General features: G+C 45.0%; 1 protein-coding gene across 1 annotated transcript in view; it reads right to left on the bottom strand.

Moving 5' to 3' along the window:
• ANKFN1 (ankyrin repeat and fibronectin type III domain containing 1) overlaps positions 1–21,691 on the bottom strand; it is a 118,339-nt gene that overhangs the window by 16,241 nt on the left and 80,407 nt on the right. The window contains exons 10-14 of the mRNA XM_066617760.1: positions 20,043–20,159; positions 15,764–15,979; positions 9,091–9,257; positions 6,988–7,135; positions 2,893–3,061 (exon numbers count right to left, since the gene is read on the bottom strand). Coding sequence (XP_066473857.1) covers positions 2,893–3,061; positions 6,988–7,135; positions 9,091–9,257; positions 15,764–15,979; positions 20,043–20,159 — 817 coding nt within the window. The remainder of the gene's footprint in view (positions 1–2,892; positions 3,062–6,987; positions 7,136–9,090; positions 9,258–15,763; positions 15,980–20,042; positions 20,160–21,691) is intronic.

The following is a 21,691-nucleotide window of genomic DNA, read 5'->3' as shown; positions in this document are numbered from 1 at the left end:
TATGCCATAAATTCACAGAACTGAGACAAAACCTGCAAAGGCTACTGAATCCTCATTACATACGGCAAGCTACGTTACTATCTCAATTGCCCTGTCTGATCTATGACCAGTGCTCAATCCGTAGGCAATCTTGTTGGAAACTTCATGATAGTTGGTTTTTCTCTCTTCCCCTCCCTCCAGGAGCCTCTTGTATTGGCTGGTGCTCTACAACTGAGCTACATGCTTCAGTTGTGCAGAGTTCCAGGTTCATTCTCAAACATTTTCCAACAGGTTTTTTATATGAACCACTTTGATCTATGGAAAAACAACACATGCATTTAAAAAATAAATAACTACATGTTCAGTCAAATGGATCAGTTAGGGGCAGCTGGATCTCTGCCTGAGACAAACTGCCAGTTACACAATACTGAGCGAGATGGTCCAAAAGTCTGACTGAGTATAATGCATCATATGAAAATGTCAATGGTTTGACTTTCTTTTAGGAATAAGATTTTAGTACTGTGTGTTTAACTCTGGAAAAACTGGATGAAATGCAAGGCTGCACTCATAATGTTTTGACAATGTGAGATGAGTTGTGTGACTGAAGTAGTTCCCAGAAGAACCTATTCTTTGCCAGCTCTCTTTTATCTGTCATACACCGGCCACCAGGCCCATTCTTGATTACTTCAAATATAGATAATCAGTCTTACCTTTGAAGGTAATCAGTGGCATTGCTAGAGGAGTGCGGGTTGCACCGAGTGACGTGGAAACTTTTGTCTTCTGCTCCTGATTTAGAACAAAGCTAGATTTGCTGTGACACCCACACCCGGTGGTGTCACTTGGGAGGGTGGGCCAGACTAGATGACATGCATGGGGTGTGACACTGCTATTAGCCAAAATTTTTCAAATCTTGGTATTTTTGAATAATACCATCATGTTATATATCATTCGATGTGTAATTTCATGCGGAATGCAATGAAACAAATAGCGTTGAAATATCTCTATTCTAGCAAAAGTTATTGCCAAAAAAACCAGCGGAGGCAGGGCGATGGTACATCACCACACCCACCACTAGGGTCATTGCCCCGCCCACTGCATGGGAAGAGACCCGTCATAGGGGTGACACGCTGGTTTCCCGCACTGCGTGATGCAAATCCTAGTGACGCCACTGCTGACAATAATTGTTACTTGCAAGGAATCTCCAATTTCTGCTGAGCTGATATGGTGATGCAAAATGTTCACAGAGTGCATGAAATGGTGATCATCAGTGTTCTGATAGCAGTGGAAGTTTACTTGGGTTGGGACAAAAAAAAAACACAGGAGAGTTATGGATGGAAAAAAATGGCCTTGTATTTTTGGCAGGAGGGGAGAGAGGAATACTTGTAAGCAGGAACTGTGGGACAGGGACATGGGGTCAACAGGGTTTGGAGGACAGAAGGATAAACCTCATGTATTTTCAAGGAACAGGGAGACCTGTCTCTGTAGGAGAGAGGCTGAGGAGCCAAGACCCATGGGGTTGAATTAAGCTACCAGCAAGGAGAGTGAATGTCATATATTGTTTCTTAGTACCTAGCTGAATCTTTGACAGCAGGACATTTGTATTCTATTAATGGAGAACTGTCTGAATATTGGGGACGGTAGTGAAGGAACAGAATGGGTGGTGTGGCTGTAATATTGGTTGGATAATCTCAGCAGCAAAGGGATTGAACTGGAAGTAAATGAATATACAGCATCACATAGCACTACCTCTGAAGTGCGCGATACCATAGTCTTTCGAGACTGAAGGTTGCCAACTATAGCACTACCTGCACAAGTGCACATTTGAAGGTTGGTAACATATGACACGTATGCAACTGGACAACCAATACATGCAATCATGATATTTGTACTGAGTCAAGAGTGGTGCTGATGCACAATTATCCTTTGCCCCATTGTTTCTGCTTGAAAAGTTATGATCTGCCCTATGACTCCTTTTCTTGCTACCTCTAGAATTGACTATGTGAAAGAGAAGACATGAACTAAGAAAACCCTTGTTGAATACAAACAATGATCCACCCAGTCTTGCATCTTGTCTCTGACAGTGGCCAAATCTTAATTGTTTCTGGGCATTTCAATAGCAAGAGCTACTAATATAGTATAATGTCCCATGATGTTCACTCCCAGCAGCTTATGGCATTAGAGACTTCTCCAGATCCTGATTTGTTATGCGGTTGGCCATCAATTCAATGAGGTGTGGAATCCTCAGCGGGTGGTAGGAACTTCCTTCTGTGTGTGCTTCTCAAAATTCATCCCAATACCACTTGTGAAACAATTACTGCAGACACCTGCCAATTTCATGACAATTATATTCACCGGCCATGCAGAAAAATTCATCAGAAGGAAACAGATATGATATTCAAAGTACAAAAGTGCTGAATTTTAAAAATCCGAATAAAAATATTTTGACATAACATCTAATTCTATGTTAAGTTCAGTTCTGTATCAAAATAGTCATTGGGAGGCAGTTGGAGGTGGGTGATGAGCCCATGAGAAGTGTATTTCTCCAGAACATTTGGTTTTCAAAACACTTTGCTCTCATCAAGTGGTGCCTGAATTGTCCATTATCAGCATTCCCTATTTCTTCTAGTGCCTACGCTACACTGAGGGGTCGTGTGTTGCTTGATAACTTGTGGACTGACTGGCTTTTGCATTCCAATAGTTATGACTAGAGCATGTAACCTGGTAGCTAGGCTCCCTCTATTACTTGTCTGTAGTCAGAGAGAAAAATGTTGTTGCCAAGAAATCATCACGTGATTTATTGACTCTCTTCTGGGACGGGGAGAAGGCAAGGGCTGGAGGGGGAACAGATACAACTTTGTGATTTTATTATAAGGCGACTGGGCTAATATTTCTAGGTGAAGCAAGGTACTATACCGAGTTCAAACATCTGAAGAGGGAGGTTAAGGAATCCTGAGTGCGGGGTGTAAGGGTTATTCTGTCCTGGGGCAGTGCAGACGTCGTCTGAGGAGGGGAGCAGGAGAAGAAAGGACACATTGTGACCCAGTTCCAACACCTCCTGTGTATACAGACGGAAGAGCTTAGCCTGCAGAGGGACACGCACAGAGAAGAAATGGGGGGAGGGGAGGGGAGGCAAGGAGAGAATTACAACATGGTGCTTATATAAACAACCTCCAAATGGTATAAAACATTAAACCAAAGTTACACAACATCAGTTGGCATTTTTGTAAAACATAAATGGGGTGTGTGTGTATACACACACACACATATATATAAATAAATGTGTGTGTGTATCTCTCTGTGTGTGAAATTTTGCTTCATAAAACAAAAATTTAAAGCTCTAATGTTCCATATAACACACACACAGTCAACTCTTAACCTCCCCCCTGAAAATAACATTTATGTTTCTTATTAGCCAGAAAACGATCACACTCCATGAGCTTTTCAAGATTATGATGGTATAATTATGTGAAAACATGAAAATGAATTCAATTAAAAACCTTTAACTTCCAATTTAGGAGTGGTTAGTAAAACCATGCAGCTTTTTGCCTGTCTCCTCCCCTCCCTCCACTCTCCCCCAGCCTGTCACCAAATGGGGCAATGAAAAAGATTTAACAAGTCACACAGATTAAAAAAAAAAAAATCAATTGGTTCATAGCTTGTATCTGATTAACACCTACTTTGATCCAGAACGAAAGTATGGACTCAACTCAGGTATTATATAGGGTTGCCTCCTTTTTTAAAAGGACGTCCCTTATTTCAGAAGATCAGTCCTGGGAGTGGGGGAGAAATATCCCTCATTTCAAAGTGCAACTGCAACTCCAGACAAAGCATGCCTCAAAAGAAGATGGCCATAAATGCTGGCAGATGAAAAATCATGACTTTTGAGTTGGAATAGTGCACCCCGGAAAAGAGAGTGGTGTTCTTCAGGAGCGTCAGTTGAGGAAGAATGTTTTTCATATTTCAGAGCGCATGTGAATATATCAAGGGCACCTATATCTGTCCAGTTGCATAGTTGAGGGGGGCGTTAAAGGGATGCTGTGACCCTGGGTGGCACTTTGTGGAGGGCAGCAATACTGTGTGTGGCTTCCCTGGGCCTCAGAAGGCCTTCTAGAGATCTTAAAACAGCACTTCCGGCACTTCACTGGAAAACCAGAAGTGACGTTCTAAGGCCTTCCGGAGGCCTTAGAAGGCTTCCTGAGGCCCAGAGAAGCCACATCCGGTCTCCCTGGGTTTCAGAACACCGTCCTGTTGCAACTGAAGTGAAGATCTGGTTGTATTCAGAGGAGGCATGAGGGTAAGCAAGGAGGGGGAAGCTCTGGAAGGTGTGCCCCATGGTGGCACTCCTTCCAGCTATGCCACTGGCCAGGTCATTGGTTATTCAAACCCTGCGGCTAATATAAGCATTGGAAGGTGCTTATGTACTAAGTATACATGTCAAAGGCACACCCCTTTCATCAAAATAAAGGGTATCTGTTTCTTCTGTGCTGATAACTTTACTATGGTTATTGTGAAGTGTTAAAAATGCCAGAAAATAATAATGACAAAGGTACCGCTTTATTACAACGTGGCTACAATCCTATGCACACTTTCCTGGGAGTAGATCCCATTGAACACAATGGGGCTTTCTTCTGAGCACCCTAGATGCTCTCTATGATGTCTTCACCAGTATGCGGACCCCTTCAGCAGCTGCACAGCACTGACTCTGGACATTCTGAAATGACGTAATTGCGTCATCTCTGAGCTTCCAGGCTGTTGAGCTCTGCACTGCACAGAGCTTGGCTGGGAGATGCGCAGTCATGCGTTCATGCACCTTAGCAGGAACAGTCCTTTTGAGTAAACCTGCATAGGACTGGGCTGTGTATCCATCAAAGGCTGCAAGCAGGCCTTTAGATCTTCTACATTGACCCTCTGAGTTCTAGGGAAAATGCTAATATGGTGTCTGTGGTACATATAACGTGATGGTGGTGCGTATGAATATCACCCATAGTCAGCTCCTTGAAATTTATAGAAGGAGGCCTTGCCTACACATGCCGCAGAATGAGGTGGTAAAAAGGACTGGTCCCCTTCAGGCTGTGGGTGGGTGGGGGATCACATTTATGGATGTCCCCTTTGTTAAAAGCTCCCTGCAAACAGAAAACCTCGCAGTAGGAAAAGAGCTGATATGCCAGTTTTCTATTTACAGGGTGTTTATTATTATAATATCAAAAGTACTTTTCTCACCTGCAATCTGAAATGGCACAGTCCATTTTACCACTTCAGGGTGCTTTATACTTCACTCTGCTGATTGATGGATAAGCACAGGCCTTGATTCTACCACAAATACAAATTGCCAGGGTGCATCACCACTTCTTATTCATTAGTCCTCATTCAAAAGGGAGTTGTTCAACATTTCCATCTCCCCTCCATCCCCAGTTTATACTTTGCATGAATGGGTTGCCTTACAAATTTGCAAGGTAAGCAAACCCATGTGGGCTACATCATGAAAAACAATGCAGATTTTTTTTTTTAAAAAAGCTCTTATTACCAGAAGGTTCAATTGCTACCTTCAAGTGTATAATACTGTGATTCTTGCCAAAGCTTTCAACAGGCAGCAGTGGGGGGGGGGGGGGGAGAGGCTAGAAACATTATAGAAACCATACCCTAATGACACAGCCCAGTTACCACAGCATAAACCTAACACAGACAAAGGATGCATTTTCTAATTTGGAAAGCATGAGAGATCTAATGTAACTGCTCCGTAAACGGACAACATTATGAGGAAGTGTGGCGACTTGCATGGAACATGTGGCTGAAATTGACTTCAGTTCAACTGCTTCAGCACAAACGGGACTTTGGAAGAAGATGCTGCTGCTACTAAATGGGAAATATGCATTTGATCAGCACCCTTTTCTGAGAAGGTGATTTTTGTGAAGAATATCTCAAGCACCCCTTACATATTTTCTCATTTCTACCCCACTTTCTAGCTCATCCATGGGCTCTTATAGCAGTTTTCAAAGCAATAAAAATATGAACTACAATACAGAAGTGTTAACTAGAAAGAGAAACTTCTGAAACACAAACCGACAAGCACAGTGGTCAATAGGGCCAAACTACAAGCCAAAATGAAGATACATGACTGTATTTTTTTTGAAGTAGCCATGGGGGGGGGATTTGGATTGGAGCTGCGGTATGGAGGGAGAGAGGACCAAACAGGAGCAGCCCTCGGTAGGCCACTGCCTGAACCCACCCACAAACTGTGCCGTCTATCCCCATACCTCTACCACTGTGTGTTCTTGTGACAGCTAGTGCATCACCCCAGCATGCACCATCCCAGCACAAACACATAAACACAGCACACACCTGCTGTGACTGCTACCACAAGAGGCAGCGGTGCCGCAGCTTCACCACTGGAGCCTGCTGCCACTGTTGGTAAGGCTGTGGTGGGGGCAGAATGTGGGTGGGGAAGGGGAGCAATAAGGGGAGTGCTTAGGAGGGGGCAGAACAGTGAGTGGAAGAGGGCAGATATTGGTGTTAGTGACTTGCACTGACATCCTCATCCTGTTTTTTCTCTCGTTCCCTCTTCCTTACTCACCGAGGATCTTTGCCAACAAAGTAGCTGGTGCAGATCTGAGGTGACCTATTGGATGAACAGAGGAACAAATGTTCCCTTACCTGGAAAAGACCTTTGTGACTGCCCCCCCCCCAAGTAGGATGCAGAGCGCACTCCAGTGGTGTGGCTGCATTTGTATGTGTGTGGGGGGGGGACTGAGTTAGGATCGGGCTGTCAGTCCATAATGGGGCCTTGACACATCCATTTTATCACAGAAAAATCACCATCCACCCCCTTCTCCAAATGAGCATCACACTACAGGGAAACAGAATTGATCCTGTATTTGCCCTAGATTTGAGGAGACAAAAAGACAGTTGCCAGCAGAAATACAGAACATCCACACAAGAAACCTTGCTTTCTATCAAGTTATTGTGCCCACTTGGACTGTACAGGGCAGTAAATGTCACTGAGCAGAATACCTGTCGTAGAGGTAGATTGATCTGTTTAAGGAGACCTTTCACTGCCATCTGGAGCTCAAAGAACAGTCGAGTTGGGCACTCTGCAGAATGATCCATATTTTCCATAGATTCAGAGCCAGAAAGGGTTTGGATCCATTCCCACTCCTCTCTGTATACGAAGCAAAGTTAAAATTAGAAATATAACAAAAGTTCACTGCACAAGGAAGAATTTACTGTATGTATGTTTGGGCTCTGTTGAAGCTTTCATTCTCAGATAGTAAAATTTTCTAAACTTATAACAGGCCGAATTGTTTGTGGTTAAAAAAAGGGCCAACTTTCTGATTTCCTTCTCCTTGAATGTGTATGAAGCTGGAGACTCCTTTACTAAGGTCTGGAAAAAAGGCCTTTGAAACATTTCAGCTTTCTTTGACATGCAGGCTGCTCTGTGTTCCTATAATCTTTTAACACACATGCCTTGGGCTACAGTGGCATTTTTCCAGAGGGTTCAGTTTTCTCATCAGGAATTGCTAGCACTAAATGTAGCTAGTGAAACACTCCTGATTTTTGCTAGACACGCTCCCTTCCTTGCGATGGTGAAAATCCAGAAGTCAATGTTGGGGTCAGAGCTGTTGGGTAACTGCTGTGGGCCCGTGGTCTTCAGAAGGGTTCAACTCTTCCATTAAAATCATGTTGTTCACACAGATATTATCCTCACATCCCGGATGATATGTGGTGTAGCTATAATAGATTCATTTTGCAGATGAGGAACTGAAGGGGGGCAATTTAAAGCGTGATTAACAACCTCATTAAAGGGCTGGATTTCACTAAACTATGCCAAGGCACAGGGTCAAATGCGATGTCATAAGTCAATAGCAATGCAGCAACTGCCATTTGACTGTGAAAACTTAGAAGAGGTGGGAACCCTGGGTAGGTCCTTTATCCTTCACCACCATCAGAGATTTTTCATTACAGGCCACCCAAGAATGATCTTAAGCTATTTCTGCCCAATGTTGCATATATGCAAGAGGGATCAAATGTGTACACCTGTGGGTTGGGCAAAAATGGGTTAAAGTTTATGAAACTAAGCAAGTTTGGGACTAGCCAGCAGGTGAGATAATTTGGGATCTTACCACCCTCAGCTGCCTAGGTGTCTCCTGTTCCCTTAAATGTCTCCCCACTTTCTCCTTTGCTGCCCCTGATGCTTGAACACCTAAGTGATGCTTCCTCTCTTACTTCCTTCAAATCATTCCTCAAAATTCCCCTTTTTCACAAATGCTTTGGCATCATTCCTTGGTCACTGTAAGATAGTGTAACTAACAGTCCAGTTCAATGCTGAGCTTATGCCGTTGGATCTCTTGATCCATTGGCACAAGCTGTGTTTTGGCAGCACAAAATCTGTGCTGCAGTCGTGCGCTTTGGAGCCTCCATTATAAATGGCCAGAGGCCCTGGCTCCCAGACACCTTGCCAGAGCAGGTAAGGTGGAGGCAGGAGGTGGTTCAGGGCAGACTAGGTCAGAGACCAAACCAGAGTTGGGAAGGGGAAGGGCCTCGGTGGCAGTGGTGCATGCCTAACCCCATTTTCCCAGCCCAACATAACTGCTGAGTCTCCTTGAAAGTATGCTGGCTGAATAGCTGTCATTAAGTCCAAGGAGACTCATTGGAGGCCAGGCAGCCTACAGAGATGTAGGTAAAAACTTAACATTCAGAACAAAAGTTCAGAACGAAATGTCCTTGGATTTGAAAGGTAAGGAAAGATTTTTACTTACCTCTCCTGGTTTGTTTGGTCACTCCCTCCGCCATAGCATGCAGCGTGTGCTCAGTTGGCACAGCTGGATCGCACAGGCTGGGAGGGGATAGGTTTGAGTCGTAAGTCCAAGTAGGTGTGACTGCAGTAATAACATATTCTTTCCCTGCCTCCACTTTCCTTCCCCTTCTTCTGTTGTTTAGATTGTAAGTTACTCAAGTGGGAACCTGTCCCTTTATACACTGTGAAATGCCACACCTACTAGTGGCATTAACTAATGAAAAGAATAATTGCAGGGAAAGCACAATGCATGTCCTAAAGTAGCAGTTTGCAGACTAAAAGTGCTGAGTCAGAAGTAGGAAAGAAAACCCTCTGCTTACTTGGATACGTTGCTGTTGTCTCGAATTTTAACATGACACAGAATGTTAGGCAGTTTTTGCAGGACAAGCACTTTTATCTGATCCACAGAGCTGCAGAGCTTCAAGTAGCCCAGATAGAGGCCAGGATTCAGGCGCTGTTGGCTCCTTTTGTGATAAGACAGCGTATCCTATTGGGAAAGAGTGGGAGAGGAGGTTATCAGCCGAAGTATACTTAGAAAGCCTCCTTGGATTTGCTGCCTGAAAAGTCAAGGTTCAGAAAACAGTGGGTAAAATTATAGGAGGGGTGGCCAAACCGCAGCTCGCAAGCCACACGTGGCTCCTCAACATATAATCTTTGGCTCACAGAAATATGTTGGCTGAGCTCCCATTTGCATCACAATTAATATAAAAGGTAAATATTGTTTTTTCAAACTTCATAATGATTTACCAGGAACAAACTGGTCCACCAGATTAGAATGGAAGTTAAATGTTCATGGTGAATAAATATATTTAAGAATTTCAATGCTTCTTAAATATTGCCGCTGTCAAACACCTCTCCTGCAGCTGCCAAACATCAGAAGTTTATCATATGTGGCTCTGAACATTAGGCAAGTTTGGCCACCCCTGGATTCATTTCTTTCTATTTCATCCTATTTTCTGTTTGCTGGGTGCTACCTTCCCTTCACACAATCTTTGGTTTTGATCATCATGTCATAGAGATATGCACTTTAATAAAAAAAGTGAGCTGTTGAGCATAACTGTAATAGCCAGTAAGCAGAAGTACTTGTGTATTTAAGGTAAAGCATAGTTGGAACTGGTCTAGAAAATACTTTAGCCTTGAGCAAACATTCATGTTAGTGTATAAATGTATGTATGAATATTATGCCTACTGGACATGCTCCCACCTCCAAGTATCTGAGGGTCCCATTGGCACAGGAGTCTATGTGCAGACACCGGAATGCACATAGGTTACGTACAACTGATCAGGACCCTGAAAAACAGAGAGTGCAAACTGTGCGCAGGAAGACTATGTGTATTGCTGTGAATAGTCCAGTGTATTGCTGTGAATGTGCGAAGCCAACAGGCATAATCCTGATGGTCTCTTCACAAGCGCAGCCCAAGCACTTTGGGAACCTAATGTGGATCACCAAATGTCATCCTCACCCTCTTACCTGGTAGCAGTCTATGACTAGCCAGCAGGTGTGAAGAGCTCCTCCTCCTTCCACCACATTGGATTTGAAAAGAAGGGGACAGAGCAGAAAAGAAAGGGGATGGGAGAAGAGGGCATGGGCTGGAGCATCTTCTCAGCACTCTCCTTCACTTCCTCTTTCAGTTTGTCTCTCCCCTTTTCCCCTTGCAGGAAGAGCAGGAGGAGCAGCCCTTCATGTCTGCTGACTGATTGCATCAGACCATCACCACAGGCCACAGGGTAAGGGGTGGTGGTTAGACTCTAGTCCACTATTTTCCTTGTGGCAACAGCCCACAGACAGGTGGGCAGGGGATGCATGGCCACTGTACCGTTAGCCTGCCATATAAAGTGACCACCTCAGTTTGCCTCATGGTGAGATCAGCCATGCCCTTCACATAGCTATTTGTACACGAGTATAACCATGGGTCCAGAGTGTTTCTCGTGTGATGACTCCAGAGGACCTTAGGTTGCAAAGAAGGAATGAACCTGCTGATGCATCTACAAGGTGACCGTCTTGACCATTTTTAGCCCTGTATTATGAACAGGAAATGGCGCTGGTTCTGTAGAGTTAAGTGCCCATCATTAAGTAATTGATATTGAAAGCACTCTAATTAATACGTATTTTGGAACTCCAGCACTAATTGGTCTCCCACTCTGATTGCTTTAGCATTAGGATAGAAGCCAGTACAGACTGTCCTGCAGTAGTATCCAACTTGCTCAGCTGCCAGGGTCAGAAACTCATGCCTGGTGTGTCCTTTTGTTGCTAAGATCTATGTTTTTCTCAAGGCCATAAAACAGTCTCCCTGTGCTCACTGAGAATGAAAGGGAAAATAGGAGAAAACTAGAACCACCACTGAAATATGCCTAAAGCCTCTGGCCTGGCAGAGATGTGAGCCCCTGGCATGAGCTGAAGGGCTCTTCGCCTGTAGCTCTGGAAATGAGACCTGGAAACAGAGCTGAAACTATATATTGCCTGAAGGCACATTGTGTTGCTCAACCATCCCCATTCAGGCATCCAGGAAAGAAGAGGAGAAAAAGTGCTGCTGACTCCCAGGATGAGAGAGAGAGAGAGAGAGAGAGAGAGAGAGAGAGAGAGAGAGAGAGAGAAACCTGCCGCAGACTCCAGCACAGCCTTGACACCAGCAGCCTTGCAGTATGTTGGACATTTCTCTGAGGGAAGTGTTTGTCTACCACCTTCAGAATCAGTGCTGTGGGAGAACCAAAGAGCAAAGAAGAGAGATGAAGTGGTGCCAAGGAAGACATGCTCCAAAAGGGCTTCTGGCCTGATTCAGGGCGTAGTCCTAGCCCACTTTCCAGCACCAACGTAAGGGTAATGCAGCTCCAAGGTAAGGGAACAAACATTCCCTTACTTTGAGGAGGCCACCATGAGTGCCATCCAACTGCAGGTTGCTGCACACGTCCCATTGGCACAGCTATACCAGTGCTGGAAAGTTGGTTAGGATTCGGGCCTCAGTGGCTTCCGGGGGGTGGGGGGGTGGGGTGGACTATTTCCCTGAGGCCAAGGGACCAAACCTTTGGATTGCTTAAAGGGTGAGGGCTCTTCCCTGTTTCCCCAGGGAACAGACCTTGGTGAGGGTGTGTGTGTTTGGAAGTAAGACTGAGGGGTCAGCTGATGAGTGACGGAATGATTTCTGCTAGTGATCATTTGGAGATCCTGGTTGATCTCTGCGATGAGAAAATGGCTCAGGGCCATTGCCATGATTGATCCTAAAAGCTCTCCCCCCACCCACAGAGCCAGCTCTGCTCCTTGGTTCTCCAGGGAGCCTGGGCAAAAGAAGCAGCAGGGCAGACATCTAGAGTGATGGCGGTGGAACACTCGCATTGAACTCCACAGAACACAGGCTGGACTCCATTTTAGCAGCCACTCCACAGCAGTGGCAGCAACAAAGAAATCTTACTTCTCTGCTGCTGTTGGGTCTGCACAGACTTATTAGTGCTGAGGCCCCTACAGTGGCTGCTGTTGTGCAGGCATGGCTGCTTGTGGCGGCAGCTAGGTGGCGCTGTACGGTGCAATGCCTTTTGCAAAAACCTCAAAGTGCACTGCATCACCAGAACATGCAAGATTGGGCTGTTAAAACAATTTCTTTTTTATCTTTTCATTTGTATTCTAAACTGTGTACAAATGAACCAAACTTATACTTAAATGTCATTCGCTACAATGGAGCAACTCAGAAATGGGAATGATACCAGTTCCTGCATTTATTGATAATCAAATGCAACATGGATTTCACATCTCAGAAAATGTCCTGGCATGATCAGTTCATTTGCTTGTGCAGACTGGTGGAGGCTTCTGTGCAAGTTTAGCGCTGGGATACCACATTTTGGTCTTCAGGCATCTGACGTAACCACTTTGGTAAAGTGAAATATGTCTAGATCTAGCCAGTGCTTGGAAGAGTGAGCATCTGAGAATCCCATGCAGGCTGCCTTGAGCTTCACGATGAAAAAGATATAGAATGTAATATAATGAAAAAATAATACCAACAATGCACAAATCGGGCAGTATTTCTGTGCTTGGCTGCCCGAAGGTGCCAGGCAGGTTAGTGGTGGTGGTGGCCTGGAAGCATCAATGAGTTTGCACCCCTGCATGAACCACACCTGTCTATAAGATACATGTCTATGTCATAATGGACACCTGACCATTCTACCTTGGAGGTGGAAGAACAGCTTTTGCAAAACCCTGCAAATAACCAAGAGCAACCTGCTACCTTCCTGCTGGTGGTATAGGTAATCTCTGACTTACAGCCCAATCCTATCCAGCTCTGACGCAGTGGGGCTGCATGGCCCATGACGTACCCAGTGCTGGGATTGAGCAGGCTGGAGGTCTCCTTGGGGAACATTTGTTCCCTTACCCTAAATCAAACACAGCATACGGGCTTCCACTGGGTGGGGACTCAAGCGGCATGCTTATCACCCCCCCCAGGGTGTGTCACCTGGAACAGACCACCCCCGCTTGCTACACTACTGCATTAAGAATAACACAGATGCCATGTTTTTGAGTGCGTTTAATCACACATGCACACACACACACAATCGAAAACATAACACTTGTGTTATCCTTAACATAATTGTTCCACATCTACAGGAAAGTCCCTGTTGCACGAGCTTAACTGCCTGCCGATCTTTACTGCCAGAACAAAATTAGTCATTTTACGTGAACTACTTTCCATTTTCCAGCACAAAGATCTTTATTATCAGAAAGAGCTCTCCAAAGGAATGACAATGCTTGCTGGTATCTACTGAATTGATGTCTATAAAGCAAAATAAAGAAAGCATTAATAGCACAGTGTTTGTAGCATTCCTCAAAGATTACCCTAATAAATGAAGCTGACGGCCATTGTGAGTTACGCATGCCATTGGAGAGGGTGAGGATTAGGCCACCTGGCACTAAGCCTGCACCACCGGAACCATCATATTATCTGCCATGGCTATGCTTGGCTCCATGCGCCGCAATTACATCTTCACTGCCACAAGCAGTTCATTAATAAAATACCTATTTGAGGATTCTACAAATAATCCAAGAATGGGCGGACATTTGATAGGAATGCACAAGCCATTGGGGAAACTTATTTCTACTCAGGACTTGGTGGGAACCTGATCAAACCTGTGTTTGGGGTTTTGTTAGCTAAAATTATGCTCAGTTCTGCCCTCCATCCTCTTTTGTACCTGTAAAGTGTTTGTAATGTGGCAAATCTAGTGTAGGTGCAAGCGTGGTCCTTATATAACAGGGTGGTCCAACATGCGGCCCACAGGCTGCATGTAGCCCGCGAAACCCCTTTTGGTGGCCCTCAAGAACTGTGCTGCACCCACTCCCTCCTCCTGCTTCAGTGGCTTTTCAATCTTCCTGTCACACCATTCTGGCTTCTTCTACAGTACCCACCCCCTTCCTCCCTTCCTCCTGCCACTCAGCTCACAGCCCGGAAGTAATTGGTGGCAACATCATCACATCACCACCAATGATTTCTACATTTATGCCCTCAGGGGTGGGGCCAACAGTCAAAGTTGGAATGCCCTGATGTATAATATTCCCAACTGAATTTCTTTTAAATGAGGCAAATGAGTGGCAGTGGGAGGAGAGAGATTATTAACTGTTAATCCCAACACTTCTGATTAGTTTACCTGGTTCCTCTGGAGCCACCGCTAAATGGTTTGTGAGAGGGCCTGACAGAAGGGGGATCATATCATGGCATATCAGGACTGACTTCTTCAGTTGGAACTTTCTAGTTCTGATTGTTGGAGTGCCTCAACTCAAAACTAGTGCTTATTGATCAGCTGCTGAACTCCAAGCTTCTGTTGTTTATCTGGCTTTCTTGCCTTCTGGAACCCTACTTTTGTTGACTATCTGCCTAATTTGTCTTAACATGCTTCTCTCTCTCTTCTCTGTTTCTACCCCAGCTGGATGGTGGGATCTGTTTCTATCCAACTGTTTGCCTAGAATTCCTGACTTGGCTTGTTTGGCTGAAGTTTCTGGGATGTCATTCTGCAAAGGGTTCTGTAATACACTTGGGTCATGGTCTTCAGACTATCTCCACCTCATACAGGCCAGAAGGCCCCAGACATGATGAAAGATATTAGCCAGAGTGTCTGCTCTAAGGCAGGGGTTCGAAAATTGGTGGGTTGCAACCCATCAACCTGGGAAGCCCTGTCTCTGGACCTTTAAGGAGCAGGGGAGAGGGGAAGGCAGCGATGCAATCCTCAGGATTGTGCTGCTGACAGGGACAAGGGTTTTTTTTTAAACCGACCTAAGGTCAGCGCCGGCCTTGGGGGGGAGGTACCGGGAGCCCTGTGTAACCCTCCGCGGGACTCCCCAAGCCTGCAAAACAGTAAAAATAGTGATTGGAACCCACTTCTGGTTTTGCAATTAAAAAATGGAAATAGGTTCTGATTGCAATTTTTACTGTTTTGGAGGCTTGGGGAGCCCTGCAGAGGGCTGGCGCTGACCTTAGGTAGGTTTAAACACCCCCCCCCCCATCCTTGGCAGCAGCGCGATCCTGGGAATTGCATCTTTGCCTTCCCTCGTCCCCTCCCCCCTCAACTGCAAAAACTTATCTTGATTCTTAAACTCCCTGGGAAGTTCAAGGACTGCTGCTCTAAGGATTTAGCCAGAATTAAGCATGTTGTCAAGTATAAAAGATAGATTTCTGCCAAAGTCATAAGAAGCTGCCTTCTACTCTGGTCCATATAGCTCCATATTGTTCACAATGAATGGTAGTAGCTTTCCAGGGCTTGCTAACAGAGATCTTCAGCAATACTTGGGGAATACCAGGGATTGAACTTGCCGTCTTTGGTATGCTAAGTATGTGTTCTGCTACTGAGATACGGATCCATCTGGATCAGCCTCCAAAGCGGGGCTGTCTGCTTGTGGACTGTCATACATGGATAGTGGGCTGTATTTGACTTGCTGGGTCAGAAGGTTTGGAAAGCTTTTAGCACAGAGAGCATCTGCTTATTTGACAGCTTTTGAATATACAAAGGACAAAAAGATACCTGGATCGTGATGAGCAAGATGTCTAATGCAGTTGGCTCTTCTGGAGTTGAAAGGGATTTTCTTTGTCTTTGTAACTTGGATATCTGCATCCATTTCCCATTAAAAAAGGAATACAGAGTTTCCACCTCTCTCAGTGTAACTATGAGGATATTACCATGCCGGTCCTTGATTGGTTCATAATAGACTCGGCCCAGGTTGTGTGTACCCAGCAGATTCTGTGAGAGGGAAAATTTTAAAGACCACAAAAGACACAGTTATTATCTCATTCTCAAAAGTAGCTGGTGTAGGCATCTGTAGATATCGGGAGACCTGAAGGAAAACAAACAGGAATAGTCCTCATAAACTACCAAAAACAGCCAGCCAATGTAACAGATGTATAGACAGTGTAACAGCTGAGCCTTTAAAATCTCTACAAGAGTAGTCTTGAGTGCTTTTTTTTTTTTTTTTAGCATTCTCAGGCAAATCATAAAACCCAAACATGAATGGCTATATCCCTCCCAGTGAATCTGAAAGTGAGCTGCAGTGCCTAGCCAGTTGTGCTGTCCCAAGTAAATTCTGCCTCACTGTTGTGCAACTACAGTTCAGAAATAATGGTAAAACAGAAGATGCTGGAAAAGCAAGGAGGTCAAAGGCATTATGGCCCTCTAGGGCAGAGGCATTTTGAAGCTGGTGCAGGCTGATCCAAGTGCAGCGCTCAAGGAGAGTGACACAACACGGACCAGGTGGGGAGTACTATCGCCACCCAAGTCTTTGGCCCTCGTTATTTTGTTGGCAACAAGGCCCAGAGTGGTGAGCAGAGCTCTGTACTCAGATGTTTCTCTCTATGCTGGACTCTCCTGCCCGCCTTTGTATCTGATTGGCTCCAAATTGGGGTACTCTGGAAGCAGTTGACAGTGACACAATGACATGACAACATCACATCACCCCCCCCCCCCCAACTTGCAGAACGCTGAGCCTCCACAAGGTAAGCCCTGCACTGGGTGCCAGCTGGCCAGACCAGCAATGCTGCTGCCCAGGGAGACAGTGTTGCACTGTAGTAATGAAGTTGTCTTACAATGTGTCGGGCCAACGGTCCATTCTGATCAGCACTGCTGACTCTACCTAGCACCAGATCTCCACAGCCTCAGGCAGGGGTCTTTTCCAGCCCAGCTACTACTACCTGGAATCCTTTTAATTGGGGATTGAGTGTGGCACCTTTCGCTTCATGCAAGACACGTGCTCCACCATTGGGCTGCAGTCCTTCCAGTGGCACAAGATGAAAAGTGATGGAAATGTTCCACCAAGCTCCATTGTCCCTGGTCAGTTGACAAACAGGAATAATAAGGGGGGGGACCAGTCTGGCATGGGCTGTAAATCACATCACACTGAAACTGATGGCAACACTCCCATCGAGTTTTAATGGAACTGGATTGCATCCATGGGCTTAGATCTCTTCTCACAGATGGTAATGGGAATTTTAGCACTTACTTCAAAAGGAAGCAAATTAAGCCAATATGGAGTTCTTTTGAAACCCTCCCCACTTATCTTTCAGGGCAGCTAAGGAGAAATTCCATCAGGACAGCTGTGTAGAATATGTATGCATTTTACAGGGCTGGTTTGCATGTTAGCTTCTTAATAAGGCAGCACATGCATGGAACTGCCTACACTGGCATGGAACATACACACAGCCCTGGTCTTAAGTGGGATGCCTTATTTGCGTATCAGTAATTTAATGTCAGTAGTAAGTGCTTTTGTAGGTGCTTACCTGTACAACCATATACAGCTTGGGACACACGTATCTGAAGGACCACTTTGGCCCATATGAACCTTTGCACATTTTGGTTGAAAAATGGTATATGTGTAGTAGTAGTAGCAGTAGTAGCAGCAGCAGCAGTAGTAGTAGTAAGGTATGGTGCAAAATGCAGTTCTATTTGGAACTACACATATTTTGTATAAATACAGGGGGAGCCCTTTATTCGTGAATCCCGTTTCTGCAGTTTCACTTATCTGTGGATCGGGTCTGAGGCCCCCCAAGTTGCTTCCAGAGCTCTACTCTCTTTGCCTCCGGAGGGTCTTCTGAGCCCAGCAGAGGCTGCACACATCTGCCTGTGGCCTCTGCCGGGCTCAGACTAAGAGGAAAAAAAGACGTGCAGTGCGATCCTATCTTGTGCAGTAACAGGCAGGTCAGGAGGCCTGTGCTGTATCCAGTGTCAGACTGGAGCCAGAAGTGGCTCAGACGGAGGCAAGGGGAAACTCTTCCTTGACTCTTCAGATGTGGTGCAAGTCCGAGGAGAATGGAGAAGCTTGAAGCTGCTCCTTGCTGCTCAGGGAACAGGGTTGGGATCTGGCATAACTGCCAGGTCTCAGTCCCACCTCCGGAATGGAACCCCCATGAATACTGGGACATGCCTGTACCGCTAAATATCTTGGATTGTTGGAAAGGAATTGATATTTAGAAAACGCCAGCTACCATCAGGTGGGCTGAGACTAACCAAAATAAAACTGCTTTCCTTTCCCTAGTCCACCAATCTCCTGAGAATCCATTTCATTGGAAAATTCTGAGTTATAATATAATGGCGGGGGGGGGGGGGGAGAGAAAACTTATTTCTGTGTTCCTGGGCTTTTTAAGCCTTTGGTTGATGATAGTTTTATTTGGCTGCTGTGGGTTAAAAAAATCCATTGTATTGTTGTAAAGCAACCTCATGGTTCTATTGTTTTATATTTTTTGAGTTAACTGCTTTGACAGCTCTCAATATTGTCATGTAAATTGTTTTAGCAGGGCATCAAAGGAGCCTCCGATGTAAGGGTAAATTTACAATATGTTTTCTCTGGGAGTTGTCTGAAACCAACAAATGAGTCAGTTCCTCTGAAATATAAAACTGTGTTTGATTTTTTAAAAAAAATTACTAGGTGCTGAATAATTTCCAAGAGAAAAGGCAAGACTCAAAACCAGAGAGAAAAATGAGAATAAAACTGCATTGTAAGGGTTAAGTCCTGTGCATGATGCTCTTGTGCAATACCCATTCATTTCAGTGCAGCTTGCACAGAATTGTGCCCTGCCAGTATCCCAGAGGCAACTGGCTAACTGGCTTCCTGAAGGCATCAGGCTGGCCACCACTAGAAACAGGATACAGGACCAGGCAGGCTCTTGGTCTGACCAGCATGACTTTCCTTATGTTCTTCTCCTTTAATAAAGCATCTCCTTCTAAATGCCAGCAATATCAACTTCACAGCAATCAGCTCCTGAAGAGATGCCCAGATGTCTCAAAGAAAAATCCCCGGCATTTTAGTCATACTCTTTGCTTTGGAAATTTTCAAAATATCCCCAGTAAGCTGGTTGGGGGGCTGAGAGTTGTTTAAAAGGAAAAACTGAATTGACAATGTAGCACATTGTACATGTATGAAAGCAGAGGGCCCATACATTAACCTTAATGACATTCTCATCTGATAGATAAAGCCACCCTGAGCTGACTTTATCTGCACTTAGCAGACACTGTTTACTTCTGAATGACATTATTAAAATTGTTTATAATCTGAGCACTCCAGAGCAGTCAGCACAGTGACTGCCATTTAGAAGTGGCTTCCAGTAGCTATTTTAGCTTTAGCCATCCCCATCCAATGCACACAGTAGGCATTCTGTATGCTTACGGGCTGTCGTCTCTTTTGCTGCCTGCAAAAATTTGCAGGGGGAGTACTACACAATTCAAAACATGAGGTTTCTGATTCAGAATTGTTATGCAGCTGGGCTTGTTCAGCTCTTGCAACCAAACTAGCATGGGGATTTTGGCGACCCACCAAAAATTGGCTCATGACCCCACTGGTGGGTCCTTTGGGAAACACTGCTCTATACGGTTACACAATTGTCTGGGACATCCTCTTGCTTTGTGCTTGCTTTGAATAGGGGCACAGGCTGGATTCAGCTCATAGATCACATTGGCTATCACTGACTTTATATAAAGTACTTATATTAAGTATATTGTGACATATATCGCCAACTGGAGTGCATGAGTGGTGTGCTTTCTCAGACTATGGTCCTCAGGAAACAACTATTTATTTGCCGTGTCATTTTAATTCTTTTCCTGCTTCTGTCTTCCTACTCCTACTGCAAGGGGTTTATTGCTGACCAGCTAGCTCCAGCTGGGGCCCCAGACTGGACTTCTTGCTTTGCAGCAGATGACAATTCTCCCTCAGAGGAGAAGCCAGTGGAAAGTGATGAAGGAGATGACAGTTGGCAGCTCCTTCCCTCTGAGACCATAAACTTGCAGAAACCTGCTCCTGAAAATATGCAGTGCCACTAACCTGTAACCGAGCTGCTGCAGAGAGCATTTTCTGCCTGGTTTGAAGCGTTGTGGATGAAGACACAGAGACAGACATGTTCTGCCTCAGCCATCGGATATCATCCCACATACAAGACAGCTGCAAAATATATAGCACAAGTGGGGGGGGGGGAGGGAGAGAGAGAGAGAGAGAATGAATTGGCTTCCAACAAATTAGTTGCTGTGCGTTTCACATTTCTGTGGGTGGCAGTGTGGTTATGGCAGCTAATAAATGAACAGAGAGATGTTGCATCTATTCCCCCATAAACAGCATGTATCTCTCACAGTCCATCTGCGCACCATCCTGTAAAAATGGTCAAAGTGTGCAATCTCCATGGGCCAGAAGCAGCATGGAGGAGGGGTACTTTTTGCATCTGGCACCTCTCTCTGCCAGCTGTTAAGACTTTTTCCTTTCACCTTTATTATAAGCTTTTACCTAATACTTAGATGGAGATCCTTAAATGTGTGATTCTTAAACAATAAAATATTGCCAAGCCCTTGCGGTCGGAGGTCTTGACAAGGTATGTGATCTAAAAAAAAGGGAGTTTTTACTTGTGTACCTTTATGCCACTTGTCTTCCAAGGAACACAGGGCAGCAAACACTGTCCCCACCACTTATTCAATCTGCACAACAACCTTGTAAATTAGGTCAAGCTGAGAGGGTGGCTGGCCCAAGGCAGGACTGGCAGTAAGTGTTGGGCCTTGTTGGGGCAAGTGTCCAGGACTCATACTGCTGGGGGGGATCTATGTCAAGCTATGCTCCATGTCTCTGCAGCAGCAGCTGCTTCACTCCATTGCTCACTATGTGCTCCATGGCCTTTTGGGTTACAGGAAGGAGAGAAGCAACCTCCTTGCTGGTGCCCAGGCATCCAGATGGATACAGCCTCAGAAGCAGAGGAATCTGGACATTTTTAAATGGTCGGGGCCCAGGAAAGAAGATGGACTGCTGCGGCTGCTGCGTCCCTCCTCCTAATCTGGTAAAATATGGGGTGCCACCTGGCTGGCAACGAAGAGCTGCAGCAACAGTGGGAAAGAGCTGTCCTTTGGGCTCCTGCCAGAACCAGGCAATCAAGATGGAGGGGAGATCTCCTTCCAGCTCTGGGGTAGGCTGTACCACACTATCAACTGAAATATCTCCGTCCAACAAATCCTGGATTAACTGAAACTTTTTTTTAAATAAGAATTTGGAACAAGACTTCTTTCTAGAAACAGTTGGGAAGGTAAGGCTGATGCAAGCATGGAGTGCATTTATTCACTTTCAGAACATTAGCTAACCTAAACGAAAGATAGAACATAATATTTTCTGTTTATGATCCACGTAAGCCTCTTTCTTTTGTCTCTTGTCCTGCAATTTCTTTTTACCTTGATTCATGGCTGAGGATAAGATTTCCTTTTGTACATTATGGTATTTTACAATCTCAACAAATAATAATTTTCAAATATCTTATGACACGGCCCAAATAACCAGCCAGGCTTTTATCCCCACAAATGGGAACAAGATTGTTTCATCCCATTCTAAACTGATGGCTTTTGTCTGAGCCAGGATATGGTGCCCATCATCATCAGAGAAATGGGTATGTTGGGTCAGATGGGGAACCTTTCTGGTCGACAGGTGCTACAGGAGCTAACCTT

The sequence above is a fragment of the Tiliqua scincoides genome, chromosome 2 (assembly GCF_035046505.1).
Source record: "Tiliqua scincoides isolate rTilSci1 chromosome 2, rTilSci1.hap2, whole genome shotgun sequence".
NCBI lineage: Eukaryota > Metazoa > Chordata > Lepidosauria > Squamata > Scincidae > Tiliqua > Tiliqua scincoides.
The sequence above is the reverse complement of the archived record's forward strand: the minus strand, read 5'-3'. Positions and strand labels throughout refer to the sequence as shown.